This window comes from Ascidia mentula, chromosome 3 (genome assembly GCF_947561715.1).
Source record: "Ascidia mentula chromosome 3, kaAscMent1.1, whole genome shotgun sequence".
NCBI classification, from domain to species: Eukaryota; Metazoa; Chordata; class Ascidiacea; order Phlebobranchia; family Ascidiidae; genus Ascidia; species Ascidia mentula.
The window spans coordinates 18573057-18588142 of NC_138568.1; the positions used below are offsets into that span (position 1 = coordinate 18573057).

Here is a 15086-nt window from a genome sequence, read left to right on the forward strand (position 1 = left end):
AATGCGATTTTTCTGTGAATAAATCTGCAACAAACTATAGCAGATTGAGGCATAAACGGAAAAAGTAAAAAAAAAACAGCGTAAAATGTAAAATGAGGAACAAGAAAAAAGTAAAAAAAAGTATAGTGGGAAGTGTAAAATGAGGAATAACGGAAAAAGGAAAAATTAGGAGCAACGGGAAAAGTAAAATGAGGAACAACGGAAAAGTCAATTGAAGAATAGCGGGAAAAGTTAGGAAAATTACAAAAGTTTAAAAAAGTTTCGGATCTTACTCCAATCTAATCGACTGCAGTTTCAAATGTAGTTTGTCGACACAATCCCTCATATGATAACGTTCTTCCTGGTACCGCTCCAATAACTCGTCGAAATATTTCTCTCTGATCTGATTGAGTGACGTCACGTCGGCGCTGGCCTCTGATTGGTCGGATAAGGGTTGGTCGAGCGGATTGCTGGTGCGTGACGTTACGATCAGGTCATGGATGGAATCCATTGCTTCGTAGCCGACCTGGGATGTTTTTCATGTTACACTTTCAACCGTAACAGAGGTACTTTCCCTGACAGAGGAACTTTCCCCAAACAGAGGGACTTCTCCTTAGAAAACTTCACAGAGGGACTTTCCCTAATTGACTGAACAATATTATTGTGACGGTTTCTCAGTGCGGATTTTTTGTCCGGAATATTTGGAAGGGAGTTGACTGCTAACTTCAACAACGCAATTACAACCAATGCAATCGGAATTTTCTATTTTACTGTGCAAACCAATATGTCTGAAACGGGACTTCTCAATCGATTTTGGGGTCGCCAAAATTGGGAGGTTAGACTTATCTACGACTATACAATATTTCACGATGTTATAGTTCTTTACCACGGGTCCGCAGAAAATAATTTTTTTTAAATGGGATCGCAGAACAAAAAGTTCTCAGCTGTAAAGAGTGGCACACCCCTTATTTTTACACTCTCGTTTCTTTTTAAGATTTTCAGATTAGTTTATGAAGTGAGCTCCATTTTTAGTTTCTGTGAACTGAAAACATACCACTTAATATCGTCTGTAGCACTTTTTTGGGCAGTCTAACGACTTAAAATCTAAACTTCATGTAGCAAATCGATTTTGTGGGACCCGATGAAGAAAGAATCAGCTCGTGCTAATTCAGTTTTTCAGTGGTCAGTCTGTTAAAAAACTTGCACCAGTAACTACAGAAGTTCTAGATTTGTGACAGACACGGAGTATTGCAAAAAATACACATTATCTGTGAGTTACCTTTGAGAGAACTTTCATCTCATCTACAATCCTCTGAAACTCTGACCTCTCTTCATCCAGATCCAGATCCTGATTCTCCTTCTCCTTCTCCTCTCCTTCAATACTCTTCCTCCAATCCGTGTTCTTATCGAATTGGATCGATGGTGAGGGAAGGGCGATCTCGAATACGTTGATCTCGAAACACTTGAATGCAGCCACGATGTCCCTGTGGTGGAGACGTAAAAGGTTAATTTTGTGAGCGGTGGACAGGGTCACTGTTTCAGTGCAGCCTGGTATGACTAAGGATTTTTTGTTTTCCACGTTTTACGTGTTTAAGTTGAAGACAGGATAAAGATTTGTTACGAGATTGTGTTCTTTAAGATTTTTTTTATTTTGTTCGCTTCTTGACGGATTTTTGAAACGCAAACACTACTAATACTGTATACATGAAAAATGGCATTATATTGTTACAACCCGCCAAAAAAAAATTATTTTTTATAAACATTTAAGCGATCTGAACACAAAGTTAATCAACCAATTCAAATATATGTGGAATAATAAGTGTTTAGCACGTTTGCGTGCTTACGAGAATATTTTCCATCGAAACCCTTCTCCTAAAAAAGGGTACAATTTTTTTTTTCAGTTCCTGTAGATTCAAACTTGCTTTGAAGAAGTAACATCTTTGTACATTAGGACAAACACAACGATCAGATCACACTGTTTATTTTTCGCTGTTTACCTCAGAATGAAAAACTGGAATGATTTGAACGGAGGAACGACCGACGGTTCGGTGTCGTCGTCTACATGTTGATATTGTGAAGGGGAATTGAAACTCTGGAGTCGCAATTCCAGAAACTTCGCGAACGACATCGACCACGCGTCACGTGACAGAGGTTTTAAATCTGCAAAATATTTTGAGAAAACCTGGTTGTGATTTCTATCGATAAAGGATTTGCCGAAAAATCAACGCGTATTAAAACAATCGAAGCTGAATCACCAACAGAACATTGAAATTACAGTATTTACTTGGTTACACAGAAGGGGACAATAATGTTCGAATTAATATACATTGTGACGAAGTGGGATCAAGTTCGCGAAAGCTCGTGCTACAATAAAGTTATTTACCAGTCAGTCTCCTACAAAAGCAGTGCACCAGTAAGCATTATAGGCATAGACCAGAGACGGACACGGCTAATTGAAGAAATTGAATCATACATTTTATAAAGTTGATAAATTTGTTTGGGCGTTTTTATTTTTATTTTCCTTTAGCCGCAGAAATCAAATTGGACTGTTTAGTGGGATATATTTAAGCGCAACATGAATGGTCATGTTTGTGTTGATGCTTTTATGCATTGGTCAGCAACCTATTTTAGTGTAGTGTGACAGTTAACGAAATATACCAAATGTTCATAACTCAGCGGGCCAACATTTTTCCGGGTATTTTTTTTCAGCAACCACTGCTGCTTCGCGGTCTCAAATCGTGTGAATCACCAGGTATTTGCAAATTTTAGGAGTAAATTTAGCCTTCCAAGACGAACATTTATCGATTAACATATCTACCAGAAGTTTGTACAAAATTGCAATACGAACCCCTATGTTACAAGAACAACAAAAACCACGGATAGTTTCAAGCAAACATGATCGTTGGTTTTCGTGGTTAGATAAATAACGAAACGTACACTTTTACGCACCTGTTGTGACATGAGTAACTGGATCCCAGCTCCAGGATAAAATATCGGGCACGGTGATCGGCTTGGCGAGTTCCTTAAGCACGATATTCAAACATGTCGTACCGTGGACGAAGCTGTGTACAAAGGAGATGCATGGGTCATTTTGAGTAACATGTCAAAGGTTTTGTCACGGGTAAGGAGCTATTTACTCGGCTCTCATGCGTTTACTCTAATAGGGAATATGTCATACAGTTACAAACCAAACAAATAAGTTTGGCTGATGGGATATAAACTATTACTGACAACACAGTAGGTTACACTTTTACTTGATTGTCATAATAGAATAAAGCCATGTATAGACATATGAGCTATAACAATTGGTGAGCTGCAGGCGGTATAATACTGTTTCAACCTATTAGGTCCCATCAAGCAGTTTGTTTAGCCATACTGTGTTTCACAGTGTTTCGGCTTCGGTCGTTTGTAAATGGTTTGGTACCCAACGGATCGACGTTGACTGCATAGTACCACAAAGTGGAAAAGTGCTGGGCTAATTAGTCGGCAAAATCATGCTCGTCACAAGATGGAATTATGACTCGATGGAATTGGAAATACCCAGTACATATCATAATCCCAAGATTGATCACACAGACAAATGTCTTTTCCCGAACCATATGTTTATCACATTAACGCAGAAGTGGTGGTGGAGTTCCTCTACGCATGTGAAGGTCGCCTGACAAGTTGTGCGCTTACGCATCAGTGTACCTTGGCCACAATATATCCCGTGAAGCCACTGAGCTCCTGTAGCTCAGTTGGTAGAGCGTTGGGCCTGGTTAGCCCAGGGTCGTGAGTTCAAACCTCACCGGGAGCTTGATTCTTCAGATCTCGCTCTGACTTGTCGGGAAAAGTGGCTGATACAGCTAGGCTGTAATGCCTTGGCGAAGTCTGTGAATCTTTATCACATTATTATATCATTCACCTTCTCACGTGTTCAACCATCGGTCTCTTGCAGGTGGGGCTCGGACAATGGTAGCTGGGTCTGAAGCAATATCGCTCAAGGAACCCTCCCAACGTTATATCGTTGCCACGATAAAAATCAATATCGACAGCCCAAGGTATGACGCAAGAATTCGGGGCGTTTGGGGATCTTGTGCTGTAGCTGAAACGTAAATAATATCGGACGGTGAAAAAACCACCTTTTTTTTATTCAAACAAGTTCATACCGTGGAATGTACGCAAAATTTGATTCTTGTGAAACTTTCAGGCATGGTTTAATTTAACAAAGCAATATAAAAAATAGATTGATTTCGTAGTGTGTTACTCCGCGACAAACCTGCTGAATAGGACGAAGATATGTTGATGGTTTCTGGGGTCGAGACAATCGAGAGGTTGAATCGGAGAAGAGTCGAAATTTTCCTCCACAAGAATCTCCTCTTCCTCCACTTTGGATCCAACATCTTTATCTTTATCCTCCACCCGTTCCATCGTCACTGCCTCCAAAGCTGATCCGCAAGCTCTAAAAGATGTAGAAATTATTTCTAGTTTTCAGCGTTGCTCTGAGGACAGTTTTTCCTCCAATAACTTATGACAGTTTGTGATTGTTACGTCACATTCCATGATAATCCTATAAATTTTTTTCATACAAACTATTGGTAGCTTATGTTTGACAACAAGCCTGCGGAATTAAGGATGCTTAAAGCGTCAGAATTACTCCGGTAAAACAGGATTTTTTTGGTAGTTGACACATAAATGAAATGTTACATAACAGTATTAACCGCCAATATTCTCAACCTGTAGTCAGCTATCAAATCTCTCATTTCCTTCGAGTTAGCCGGCATGGTCAGTGGAGTGGAAATAAACACGTGATCAACTGCTTTCCACGTCATCGTGTTAATTCCAAACTGATTTCTATGTTTCGAATCTCCTGCGTGATGTTTCACGTTCTCTCCGACTGGACTGGACGACCTTGGCGAATGTTTGAAGGCAGATGTCCGGGGACGTTCCGGTCCGCTGGTCAGCACGTCACGCATGATTAGTTTCTCCCAGGCGGAGAGACGCGTGTCATCCCTGGATATGTTGCCTGGGAATATCAAAGGGATGATTCTAATGAGATTAATGGCTTTAGAACGACGTGTTGTGGAAGTTGCTTGAGCGATTGACAATATCTTTTTGGGCAAATTTCATGATTATTTTGTTTGTGACAAAAATACAATGACCATTCTGTCGCTCTTTTGAGTATTTACGGATTTCCGGCCAATTGACAATTTTTCTCGCATATTCCTCGTAAATTTCGCTTGGGTATGATTCAAACCAAATAATGAGGTGGTTCCCAACCACACGCACACCCTAAGGGGTTCCGCGAGTTTTTTTCTTAAAACTCACTCTGGTATTTTTTTACCATACAATTATGGAGGATATGTGGTGACAAAAAAAAATAAATTCCAAAGTTTAAAACAACGCAGCTGACGACATTTTTTGACTTTAAAGGCTGAAATATCTGTTACTGCTTTGCAAAAAAACGCAAAAAAATGCAACGCCAATTCATATTTTAAAGAATATCCGATTAGCATTTTTTTGCATATACAGCTTGTTTTCTCCGAACAAAGTTACTGGAATACAAAATGTAGTTTTTAAAAGAAACTTCAGAATTTGTCTCCCGCATTGTAAACTTTCAAAGTATTCGCAACATTCATTTCCACTTACTTCGAGTTAAAATCTGGCTGCTTTGTTTTGTCAGATATTTGGTGGCAGAAGAGGTACCGGAATCTGATTTGTCTTTGAAAGTTGAATTTCGAGGTTGTGGTCCCACGTTTTCCTGGTTTCGATAGAAAGGTTGGGAGAATTTATTAAACGTTTTAACAAGGATCGTCGTTATTAGATGCAAAGTTTAATTATTCCTGAAAAAGTCTATTAACATTATGATTCCCTTGTGACTCTCGTTTTATTGAAAGGATATAAATGGACTTAAATATCTAAATTACATCATAGTAGACCTATAGGGATATATAGAGATTCCATAGAGAGATCATTTTTTGTTTGATCCACAGCAGTTAAAATCAAAACGAGCAAATTTAAAGTAAGACTGGTTCCTTAATTGTGACAGAATCTAGCTCTCCATTAAGCAATACATCAATACCAGCGACATCATTTTCTTGAGATAGGAATTTAATTGTTTGAAACAAAATGATTCAGATTGAAGTCAGCTATACTTGTTGCAATAAACATTTAACTATCGCGTTCACGTACAAATTTTCCGCTATAATGTATTTACATGAATAAAATTAACCCTGGGGTCCAAATTCTTTCAAATTCCCACCTTGTCCATGAGGTGTTCGTCACTTTCCATAGCAGACAACATCTCTTCGTAGGCGTTCGAGAACTCGGATTCGATTGATTTCTGATGTTGAGGAGTCCGCCACATGTTCTGGGAAGTTGCAAAACTCTCAGATGTCCCAGATCTGAAATTTAATCGAGGTGATTTTCTTTCTTAAAGTTTGGGCGGATTTTAATATACACCCTTTTTGCAAATAGAATACAGCAAAATGGATCACATTGCGAATCACTCTGTCAGATACATCAATTAAAAAATACTACAGTACCTGGACATGAACAGTTTAAAATGCATGCTGTACATTACATTTTTTGTCAGGTAATATACAATGTTTAGCAAAGACAAACTTGTTAAGTTAAAGCTCATCAACAGTTTTGTTTAGTGTAAGCAACGAATTGTCCGAGGCGTTTATTCGAATCAAAGCGGTTTAGATTAGTAATTCTTTACCAGGGTTGTGAAATTTGTATAGTTAAACAATACATGGTATTGCATCTATATCAGAACAAGTGCGAATACTGGTTGGCGATGTTAAAGAAGTACCGACAAGGAAAAGATTAAGAATGGTTTAGATGGAGTGTCTGTAATATGTTGAAAGTTATTCCAAACCACTGACCGACTCCTGAATGACGAGCTGTCAACGTCCAAGTCGTCCAGACGGTCCGTGCTCTCAGTACGTTTCCGATTCTGCAAAAGATATTTGATATTTCACTGGCGGTTTTGCTATAGGAACATAAAAATTCCGACCAAGTGTTTTTTGTGTCTTTGTCATTTTACAGAACGGAACTAACATTGACTTTTTTGGACAAAATTGACAGTTATTTGTTTTTTTAACAAAAATACAATGACCACATCGACGCTGGTCGTCTGTCACTCTTTTCGAGTATTTACGAATTCCGGTCAATTGATATTTTTATCGTATGTCCCACGTACATTTCGCTTAGGGATGATTGGAGGTGGTTCCCAACCTTTTTGTGGTTGCGTACCACTTGGAGGTACAATAATTTCGTCGCGTACCACCTAGTTGCGTGTTATGAAGTAACCTAGGGGATGAACTATCGAACATTTTTAGACGATTTTTAAATTCGAACTAACTCCGCAAATTACAAAAAGATGCTCACGTACCACCTGGAATGCCGTCGCGAACTACTAGTGGTATACGTACCACCGGTTGGGAAAAACTGCTGTAAGAGTTGCCGCGAGCTTTAATCTTTACATTTACTCTGGTATTTTTTAACCATACGATTTACTGCTAACGTAATTTCGCCATTGTGTATCGCAATATATTTATAAATTCTGCAGGGGTGTCGCAAGCCAATAGAAAGGTTAGGAAGCACTGACATCAGTTATAAAACGGCAACCAACAAACCCGAGTGCTCCACATTTTTCCAGCGTGGTCAGGATGCTTGCAAAACATGTCGGACCAAAACAACGTGGGTGGTAGGTAGTTTCGCAATGGTGAATTTTCCCCTCCGCAAGTGAGAAGAAAGGGTTGGTTGGGTTGAATGAACGGAGAGATGCTGAAATATAAGAACAAACAAATTGGGATACAAGGGTATTTAGATAAGAAAAACACGATTTGATATATCCTAATTATTTAATCTACGTTACAATTATCGTGTTCGTCACATTGTTACATAGGGAATGTATTTTCTAATACAATAAATATTTTTGAATATATACAGATTCAATGAACGTATTCAGTGCGCGTTCTCATTTTGTACATAATGCGTTCAATACATTTACTCTGTATAAGACCATAGTCAATATATACACGGTGGAAGTGGGTTGCACACACTTGTGATCATGCAACTTGTAATATATATATAACACGGCAAATTGTTTGGGTCGCAAAGGTTCAATGTTACACAAAGTACAACTTTGTAGTCATACTATTTCATAAAGCACGTCCCTCCTGAGAGTTATTCGTTCGTTTCATTACGATTAACTGGTGCAACAAAATATCTGCGTATTACACGCAAACAATGTGACACATGTCTTTGCATGCGTGTCAATTTTACGTTTGAAGCTCGATTTTTTTAGTAAACATTAGATTTTACTGTTTAAAATAAATTGATTTCTGGCCGTGGCCCAATCATGTTTCAGTTTCACATTCACATTTTCTTCTATACGCGCAAGAATGGCGGGAAATTTTAACCTGTTACAACTTATCGCGAGCGAAAAAGACCCAGCATGAATAATAAACCGCAGTGGGTTTGTTTACCTGAGCAACACACTCTGCATGGACTCGTTGAACAAACTCGATTTCGCCGACAAAGCGCTCGCTACACTCGGACGATAATCCGACACAGCGCCACCTTGAGGCCTGCCAGTGACATGCAAGTAACTGTGTGTGAGTCGGGGGTGAGTGAGTGTGGCGTCTGTTCCACTGTCGCAATCCGAATGCTCAGGAGTTAAAGTTCGGACGTCTGACGCGATTGATGATATGGAATTGGATGCGGTGTTCAGTAACGGAGGGGTGGGCTGGTCTTCCATTGGACATTCTGCACGCAACAACATTATTAGGGCTGTATTTTTGCTGCCAGGCGTATTGTAATTTTAAAGAACTGTTCTTCTGGCATAAAGTTACGAGATTTTCATCACAACCGACGTTTCGTCAACCATCCAGTGAGACTTCTTCAGAGTTGTGTGGCAACAAGAAATCATGTACATTCTTACAAAAAATCTCGTGACCTCATGCTAGAAGAGCAGTTCCTTAAAACATTATTAGGTCTTGACTGGAAGGTTAAGTAACACAAATATCACTCTGACACTGATAGTCCGCCACTTTTTTTAAACAGTTTCGAAAAACAGCATAATCAGTTTCTATTCCTATCCAGTTTAATTTTAAATGTCATCATTGATACTCACAAGGTCATATTAAACTCATAAAGCGTGATAAAAGTCACACAACTCACCTGTGAACTCTCCGTCCACCGACATGGATTTGAAGAACACATTATCAGGTGGAATTTCGCCACTGATGAGATTTTTCAATCTTCTATCTTTCTTGCTTGGAACGGGAAAGGACTTTGCCATGTCCTGTTGATCCATGAGGTAAGATATCTGTAAAATTAAACAAGTTCCTTAGGAGCGAAAAACTTGAGAGTTATTTACACGGAATAGGAAAGCCAAAGTTAATATTATATTCATTGTAAGCAAATATTTCGAACATTGCTGTGCTCATCATCAGTGCTGTGAACTAACTGACTGAGTTGCGACCAAGCGCCCACAAAAGCGGATATCAGGCGAATGCAGAGATAAGCAAGTGTATGGGAGGCCCGCTAGGCAAAAAATAGGTGCTCAGCTTAAAAGAATCAAAGTGATTATACAAAATACCTAAATGTTCCATAGTAAATTTATAAATGAAACACTCCTTCCTCTACATCGAAAGCGCTCAACGAGTCATGCAAAACCCCAGAAATAATTAAGAAAAGTTGCAGACGATCAGTCTTTTATAATAAACTGACAAACTATTGGCGTAAAGTTTGTTTCAAAATTATCCTCGCCGAAATATAACAAACTTGACCCTCCTGTAAAAAAATTGCTCGTGTGGCGAAATACCTCGAGTTTCGCGTGGTACATGATCTTGATCAGGAATTGGAAAACTTCTTTGACCTGAGAAAGGCGCTTACGACACTGGGTGTCGCCCTCGCGCGCGTCTACGTAAGAGGGGGATTCCCGTAGGATGACGGTGCAGCCTTTGCTGGAGTTGCAACCTTCCACGTATACGAGAGATTTGAACGCGTCGGTTGTTCTTGAATTTCTGCGAAACAATTTGTTTCAAAGAGGCAAACGCACACAAGGCAAACCTATTTAAAAAAGTTTGCCCCGTTCTCAGGGTTAAAAGTAAAAAAAAATCTATACCCACCCCTTTGTCTTGGACAGAATCCCGTCACCACACGAGAAGTTCCGCTGTCCGTTATAGTGACGAGTTACTCTGAATCTGCTGCAGCTTCCAAGGGCCACCGTCTGCAGTTGGTCGATGGATCTTGCCACGTCAGCCCCTGTGCATCTCGACAACATTTCCATCACCGACTAAACACATTATTACCGTGAGTTATACAAGTCAATTGTCATGCCATTGCATGAAACTTTACTGCAATGTTTGAAAATAGTGGTAGGGAACCCCTACGTATATGTGAAGGTCGCCTGGCAAGTTGTGCGCTTGCGCATCAGTGTACCTTGACCACAATATACCGCGTGAAACCACTGATCTCCTATAGTGCGTTGGGCTTGGTTAGCCCAGGGTCGTAAGTTTGCAGCATAAAAGACAATACATAACCCAAAAGTTTAAAAACCTCCCTAAAATACCATGTACGCAGCGACCAAATAACACAATCAAAATCATCTATTTATTTCAGCATTTGATAAATTTATTTTTCTACTGATAGAAATTCCGTGAAACCGAAAAGGCTCGAAATCTCATTACCTGTTTGACGTTGATAACGAGGGAAATCCCCGCTTGTGAGAGCAGGTGACGTGCTTTGTGGGAAACCGAACATTGCGAAATTACGACGGAAGGACTTCGGCCGGCGATGCGAAGCGCGAGGTTCTTGAAAAACTCGTTTTCCTGCTGGACGATCTGAGAAAAGTGAAGAGCGAGCGTTCAGGGGCATTGTGACGTAACAAATTATAGAAAACAACAGAAAAAATATTTGGGCAATAAATTTTGAAAGTGTAATTAATTGAAATTAAATGCTAATTTGCGGAGACACAACGAGCATTATACAGAATATATCACACATACTTTGACATAATCAAACCCTTTTATTTACTATCCATTTTTGCGTGCAACAAAAAGATGACAACTAATAATAAGAAATCGTTTAACTCTATAACCTAGTCAGCAAAAAACAGTTTTCAAACAGTACTGCCTGATTTAATCAAATCTTTATTTCAACAAATTATCACCGGTTCGAGAGTTGACAACTTGTAATGTTTCCTCTGGTATTCCAGTGGGGTGGCGATCAACATTATCACAGGTTTGTCGATGAGCGTCCGCATTCCATTGTGAACAACGTTCTTAGTGAAGACAACTCCGTTTATTAGACGCGATTCGCCCGGGGAGCCATCCAATAACTATAAAATAACGGAGCTTGTAAAGTCCACTACGTCAGAAAAAGGTCCGACGCGATTTTAAAAGAAGACCCATTATTTATTTTTAATACTTCGTTGCTATAAAAAGGATTAATAGAGTTTAAGTTGATTTTGGGAAATATGGGATGATATTTTTTTCCCTCCAGATTTTACAAAAATGGTTTCAATTCCTAAAGCTTACTACTTCGGGCCGAATTAAATGTGATTTGAAGTTAATATTTTTATAAAAAAAAACATGTTTTAGTGATAATACCACCACGAATAGTACGGCACAAACGGTACAACACAACAAATCAACCTTGTCTGTACCTTCTTAACATGGACGTAATGACAAATATCCATCTTGACATCTGTGTCCGGGATCACGGAATCACAAACTCTTCTTGCAAGAGGAACAACGATGTCCGCCCAGGATCGATCCAATCCCTCCGAATCGAGAAGTTGCTGGAGGAAGAGCATCGAATGCCGGAAGTAGATCTTCTGCAACCTGATCAGGTACAAAAACTGAATTAATTCCGGATAAACCTCGCGGGATGTTTTGACACAAGACAACGTTGCGAAATGCACGTCCTCATTGTCAGCTTTGATTTTACTTTTCGTTCGAGGTCCCGTGATACAGTTTAAGAGGGAAACGTGTGCCGGTGCGAGACATTTTTACATAAGATTTGTAGGAACATAACTCACGGCATTTCACATTAAGAATGATTGTAATTACAATCGAAACGTCTGAAAATGAATTTCTAAACAATTACATTGGGCTTTACTGTTTATTTTGAAGATTTGTATTGAGAACTAAGCTTTTTCTGCAGAAATCTCTTAGAAACAAGAACATCGTTATATATATGTGCAAAAAGAGCCATAATATTCATTGAGAGCTGCAGACAGGGTGCACACTGCACTATCGGATACCAAGCAGTCGTTTTGACCATAGTGCACTCCACGATGGTTCGTCTCCGTTGTTTGGTATACCCAGTTGGGCAACCAACGGATCGACGTTGACCGAAAATTTGGAAATTTGTGTGCCTGCTAGTGTAAAATCAAGCGCAGTGCAAAAGTCAACAACTGCCCTCATGAGACGTCACAGGTTAAAACACTTAATCTGATAACTATATAGACTGCAAACAACATGAAACTATGCACAAGATTTCAAAAACTTGCGGTGATTCCAACATCAAAACACCAAAGTTCTGCATACCTTAGGAATGCTTGCTTGGCGCGACTTGGAACGTTGGAGTTGTGCAAGTTACTTTCTCTCCAAACCACGTGTTGTTCCATCCACGAGATGTTCTGGTACATTCCATTCCACGCCAAGTAACCTAAGGTTAAATAAAAATACACAGCACCTTGATCATAATTTTTCTGGGGAAATTTACGAATGCATTTTTTTATTTTTTTTGCCACGCCGGGATTCGAACCCAGGATGTCCTGGCCACGAATCCCGACCGTTTTCTTCTTGGCACAAATGAGTCGGGCGCTTGGTCGAAGTGTTGATTGCAAATAATAAGTCTCTTGCCCTCAGGTAAAGAAAACGTTTAGCGCCGTCGTTTTAATACAAGATATTGCATTTGTAAGATCATTAAAGTGTACATACAAACTAGTAGCGACAGATTTCTCAAAACAATTAGGCAGCCTGGTGCAGCATGATTCTGCCGATATGTGAAACAAAACAAGACAGCAGCTGATTTTCCGCAATAGTCTATGTTTAAATAAATTGCTAGTTGCTTAGTCAACTGTTAAAAACATACGGTTTCGTGTGTTATTCTCACTTACTTCTGAGGAAGTCGGCGTTAATTTCTGTGAGGCTGTCATCCACAAAGACGGGATGCATGAGGGAACTTGTGTGGTGGGGACTGTAGCCATCAACGCCAACTCTATCTCTGGGGAAAATACAGAAAAACGTTATACGAAAAAACCTCGACAGTTATGTTCCTAAAACATGACAAGAAATGAATTAAAACCAGCCTGTGCATAAGACAGAAACTGAGGATGTAAATAGGTGAAATTAATATTTCTAACCAACAATATGATTTTTGTGAGCTGCAAACAGATGACCACTGTTTCCACCAAATTTTTATGTTAAAAAATAAAGATTATATCGTCCGAAATATTAAAACAATGCGCTAAATATATTTATCGCAAAACTAAGAAGAGTAGGTTCATGCCGAACGACTTGGGAATTCACAATTAGACTGCAGATAATTCTCAGCCTCAACGGCACGTTTAACGCAAGCTTAAACACAAATATATTACCGACCTTGGGCGTTTATACTTGATCGTATTCTGGTCGATTTCAACGTAACTAGACACAGAGCGAATTGAACGTGAGGACGAACTGGAATCTTCGTCGGAGAGATGAATGTCGGTTTGGGATTGGAGAGGTTTGTACAAAGGAGAAACTGCAATGTGTAAAATTGTTATTGTGAGGCCAGCATATGCGTGAAGTTGTTATTTGCCCCCGAAACGTATGTGTGGTTTTTGGGCTTACATATATTTTTTATCTGGTGTCTTGAAATATAAATATTATGTTGCTGTTGCTGGCATTTTATATTTTAAAAATCTGTACTGAGGTAGCCTAGCTAACTAACAGGCGAAACGTCGGTAAATAAAAGTTACGTTTAATTAAGTCAGAGGGGCAGATTTTTTAAATTAAAGTATAAAATATATATTTCATCTTGTTTACATTACAAAAGTCAGTCTTTCACAAAAGAGTGCCAATCAGAGAAAGAATTTAACACATATAGACTGATACGGCACGTTTAATAGTCTCGATCAAGTGCTTTTGACCTTGAGGACAGTTGCCACTGTTTGGTGCTGTGAGAAGTTGTGGTGTTTTGTTTAAAATACATTTACCTAACTTTACACCATCATTTTTACTGGTAATGGCAGGAAATTTCAACCAAAACAGAATTTTGGTCAGGTTTTTAAATTCCACTAACTTAAAAGTTTTACAAACCATTTGTCCAGAAAGAAGAATCCTGGTCATCGCTAAAACTTCCATCGTCGTCGTTTTCGTTTGAAATCTCGCGCACCCAGGTAGGTTCACTGTCCACAGCAAAGTCAAGTTCCAAAGCCGCCAATGGAAGTCTGCTCGTTTTCTTCACATGTACCAAGTCGTCGCTACCCGTAACCGTCGTGAAATGGACACTGTTCTCGGCGAATGTGGTCGCTGTTTGCCCGCGTTGGTAAAGACAGTAGGCGTCGTGGAAAATCTGTGAAGCAAGTACTGTAAGTCAGGGGTCCACAACCACACAGACATTTGTCACGGGAACGCACAGAAGAAATAAGTTATCCGCGATAACTTGAGGATGCCGCACGCTTCAAGCTTGCAGCACTTCACCAAGGCACTAATAACTGTCAACATTGTCTTTAAAAGGCGCCCAATGATAACAGCGACGGTTCAAAAATACCGAAAATTTTACTGGTATTTCGGGCATTTGTCAGTAGTTTTTTATCGGAATAAAAAACTCCGTACAGAAATGTAACGTACGTGCACTTTTTTGTATAAATATATTCATGTCATATTTATCTACTATACACCTTAAAGGTCGCTCCGGTAATACAATATACCTGTATTGAACATTAGTACAAAAAGGGCGGGTGTCCCCTGATGTAGTGTAAGGTATTATGTGAATATGATTCTTTATAACTCAGTACAGTAATTTGGTCACCGTAAAAGATGGCTTGCAATTCATTTTATTGTGTTTGGAAATGCTGCCTTTAAATATACTAAGTGGAGTTTTGCTGACGACGACAT

The 15086-nt window shown here is 39.3% G+C and overlaps 1 protein-coding gene and 1 non-coding gene across 3 annotated transcripts in view; one reads left to right on the top strand and one right to left on the bottom strand.

The window, feature by feature from the left end:
• LOC145896167 (1-phosphatidylinositol 3-phosphate 5-kinase-like) overlaps window positions 1–15086 on the bottom strand; it is a 32414-nt gene that overhangs the window by 10239 nt on the left and 7089 nt on the right. For both annotated transcript variants that reach the window (XM_082985043.1, XM_082985042.1), the window contains exons 11-32: window positions 14286–14541; window positions 13587–13728; window positions 13103–13209; window positions 12528–12648; window positions 11642–11819; window positions 11147–11314; window positions 10665–10817; window positions 10104–10270; window positions 9797–9998; window positions 9151–9298; window positions 8457–8736; window positions 7602–7752; window positions 6849–6919; window positions 6221–6362; window positions 5608–5719; window positions 4696–4984; window positions 4238–4420; window positions 3884–4063; window positions 2929–3041; window positions 1977–2139; window positions 1259–1463; window positions 273–505 (exon numbers count right to left, since the gene is read on the bottom strand). In XM_082985043.1, coding sequence (XP_082841169.1) covers window positions 273–505; window positions 1259–1463; window positions 1977–2139; window positions 2929–3041; window positions 3884–4063; window positions 4238–4420; window positions 4696–4984; window positions 5608–5719; window positions 6221–6362; window positions 6849–6919; window positions 7602–7752; window positions 8457–8736; window positions 9151–9298; window positions 9797–9998; window positions 10104–10270; window positions 10665–10817; window positions 11147–11314; window positions 11642–11819; window positions 12528–12648; window positions 13103–13209; window positions 13587–13728; window positions 14286–14541 — 3764 coding nt within the window. The remainder of the gene's footprint in view (window positions 1–272; window positions 506–1258; window positions 1464–1976; window positions 2140–2928; window positions 3042–3883; window positions 4064–4237; window positions 4421–4695; window positions 4985–5607; window positions 5720–6220; window positions 6363–6848; window positions 6920–7601; window positions 7753–8456; window positions 8737–9150; window positions 9299–9796; window positions 9999–10103; window positions 10271–10664; window positions 10818–11146; window positions 11315–11641; window positions 11820–12527; window positions 12649–13102; window positions 13210–13586; window positions 13729–14285; window positions 14542–15086) is intronic.
• On the top strand, window positions 3702–3775 carry Trnat-ggu (transfer RNA threonine (anticodon GGU)). The gene has a single exon. It is a non-coding gene; the product is annotated as a tRNA-Thr (tRNA).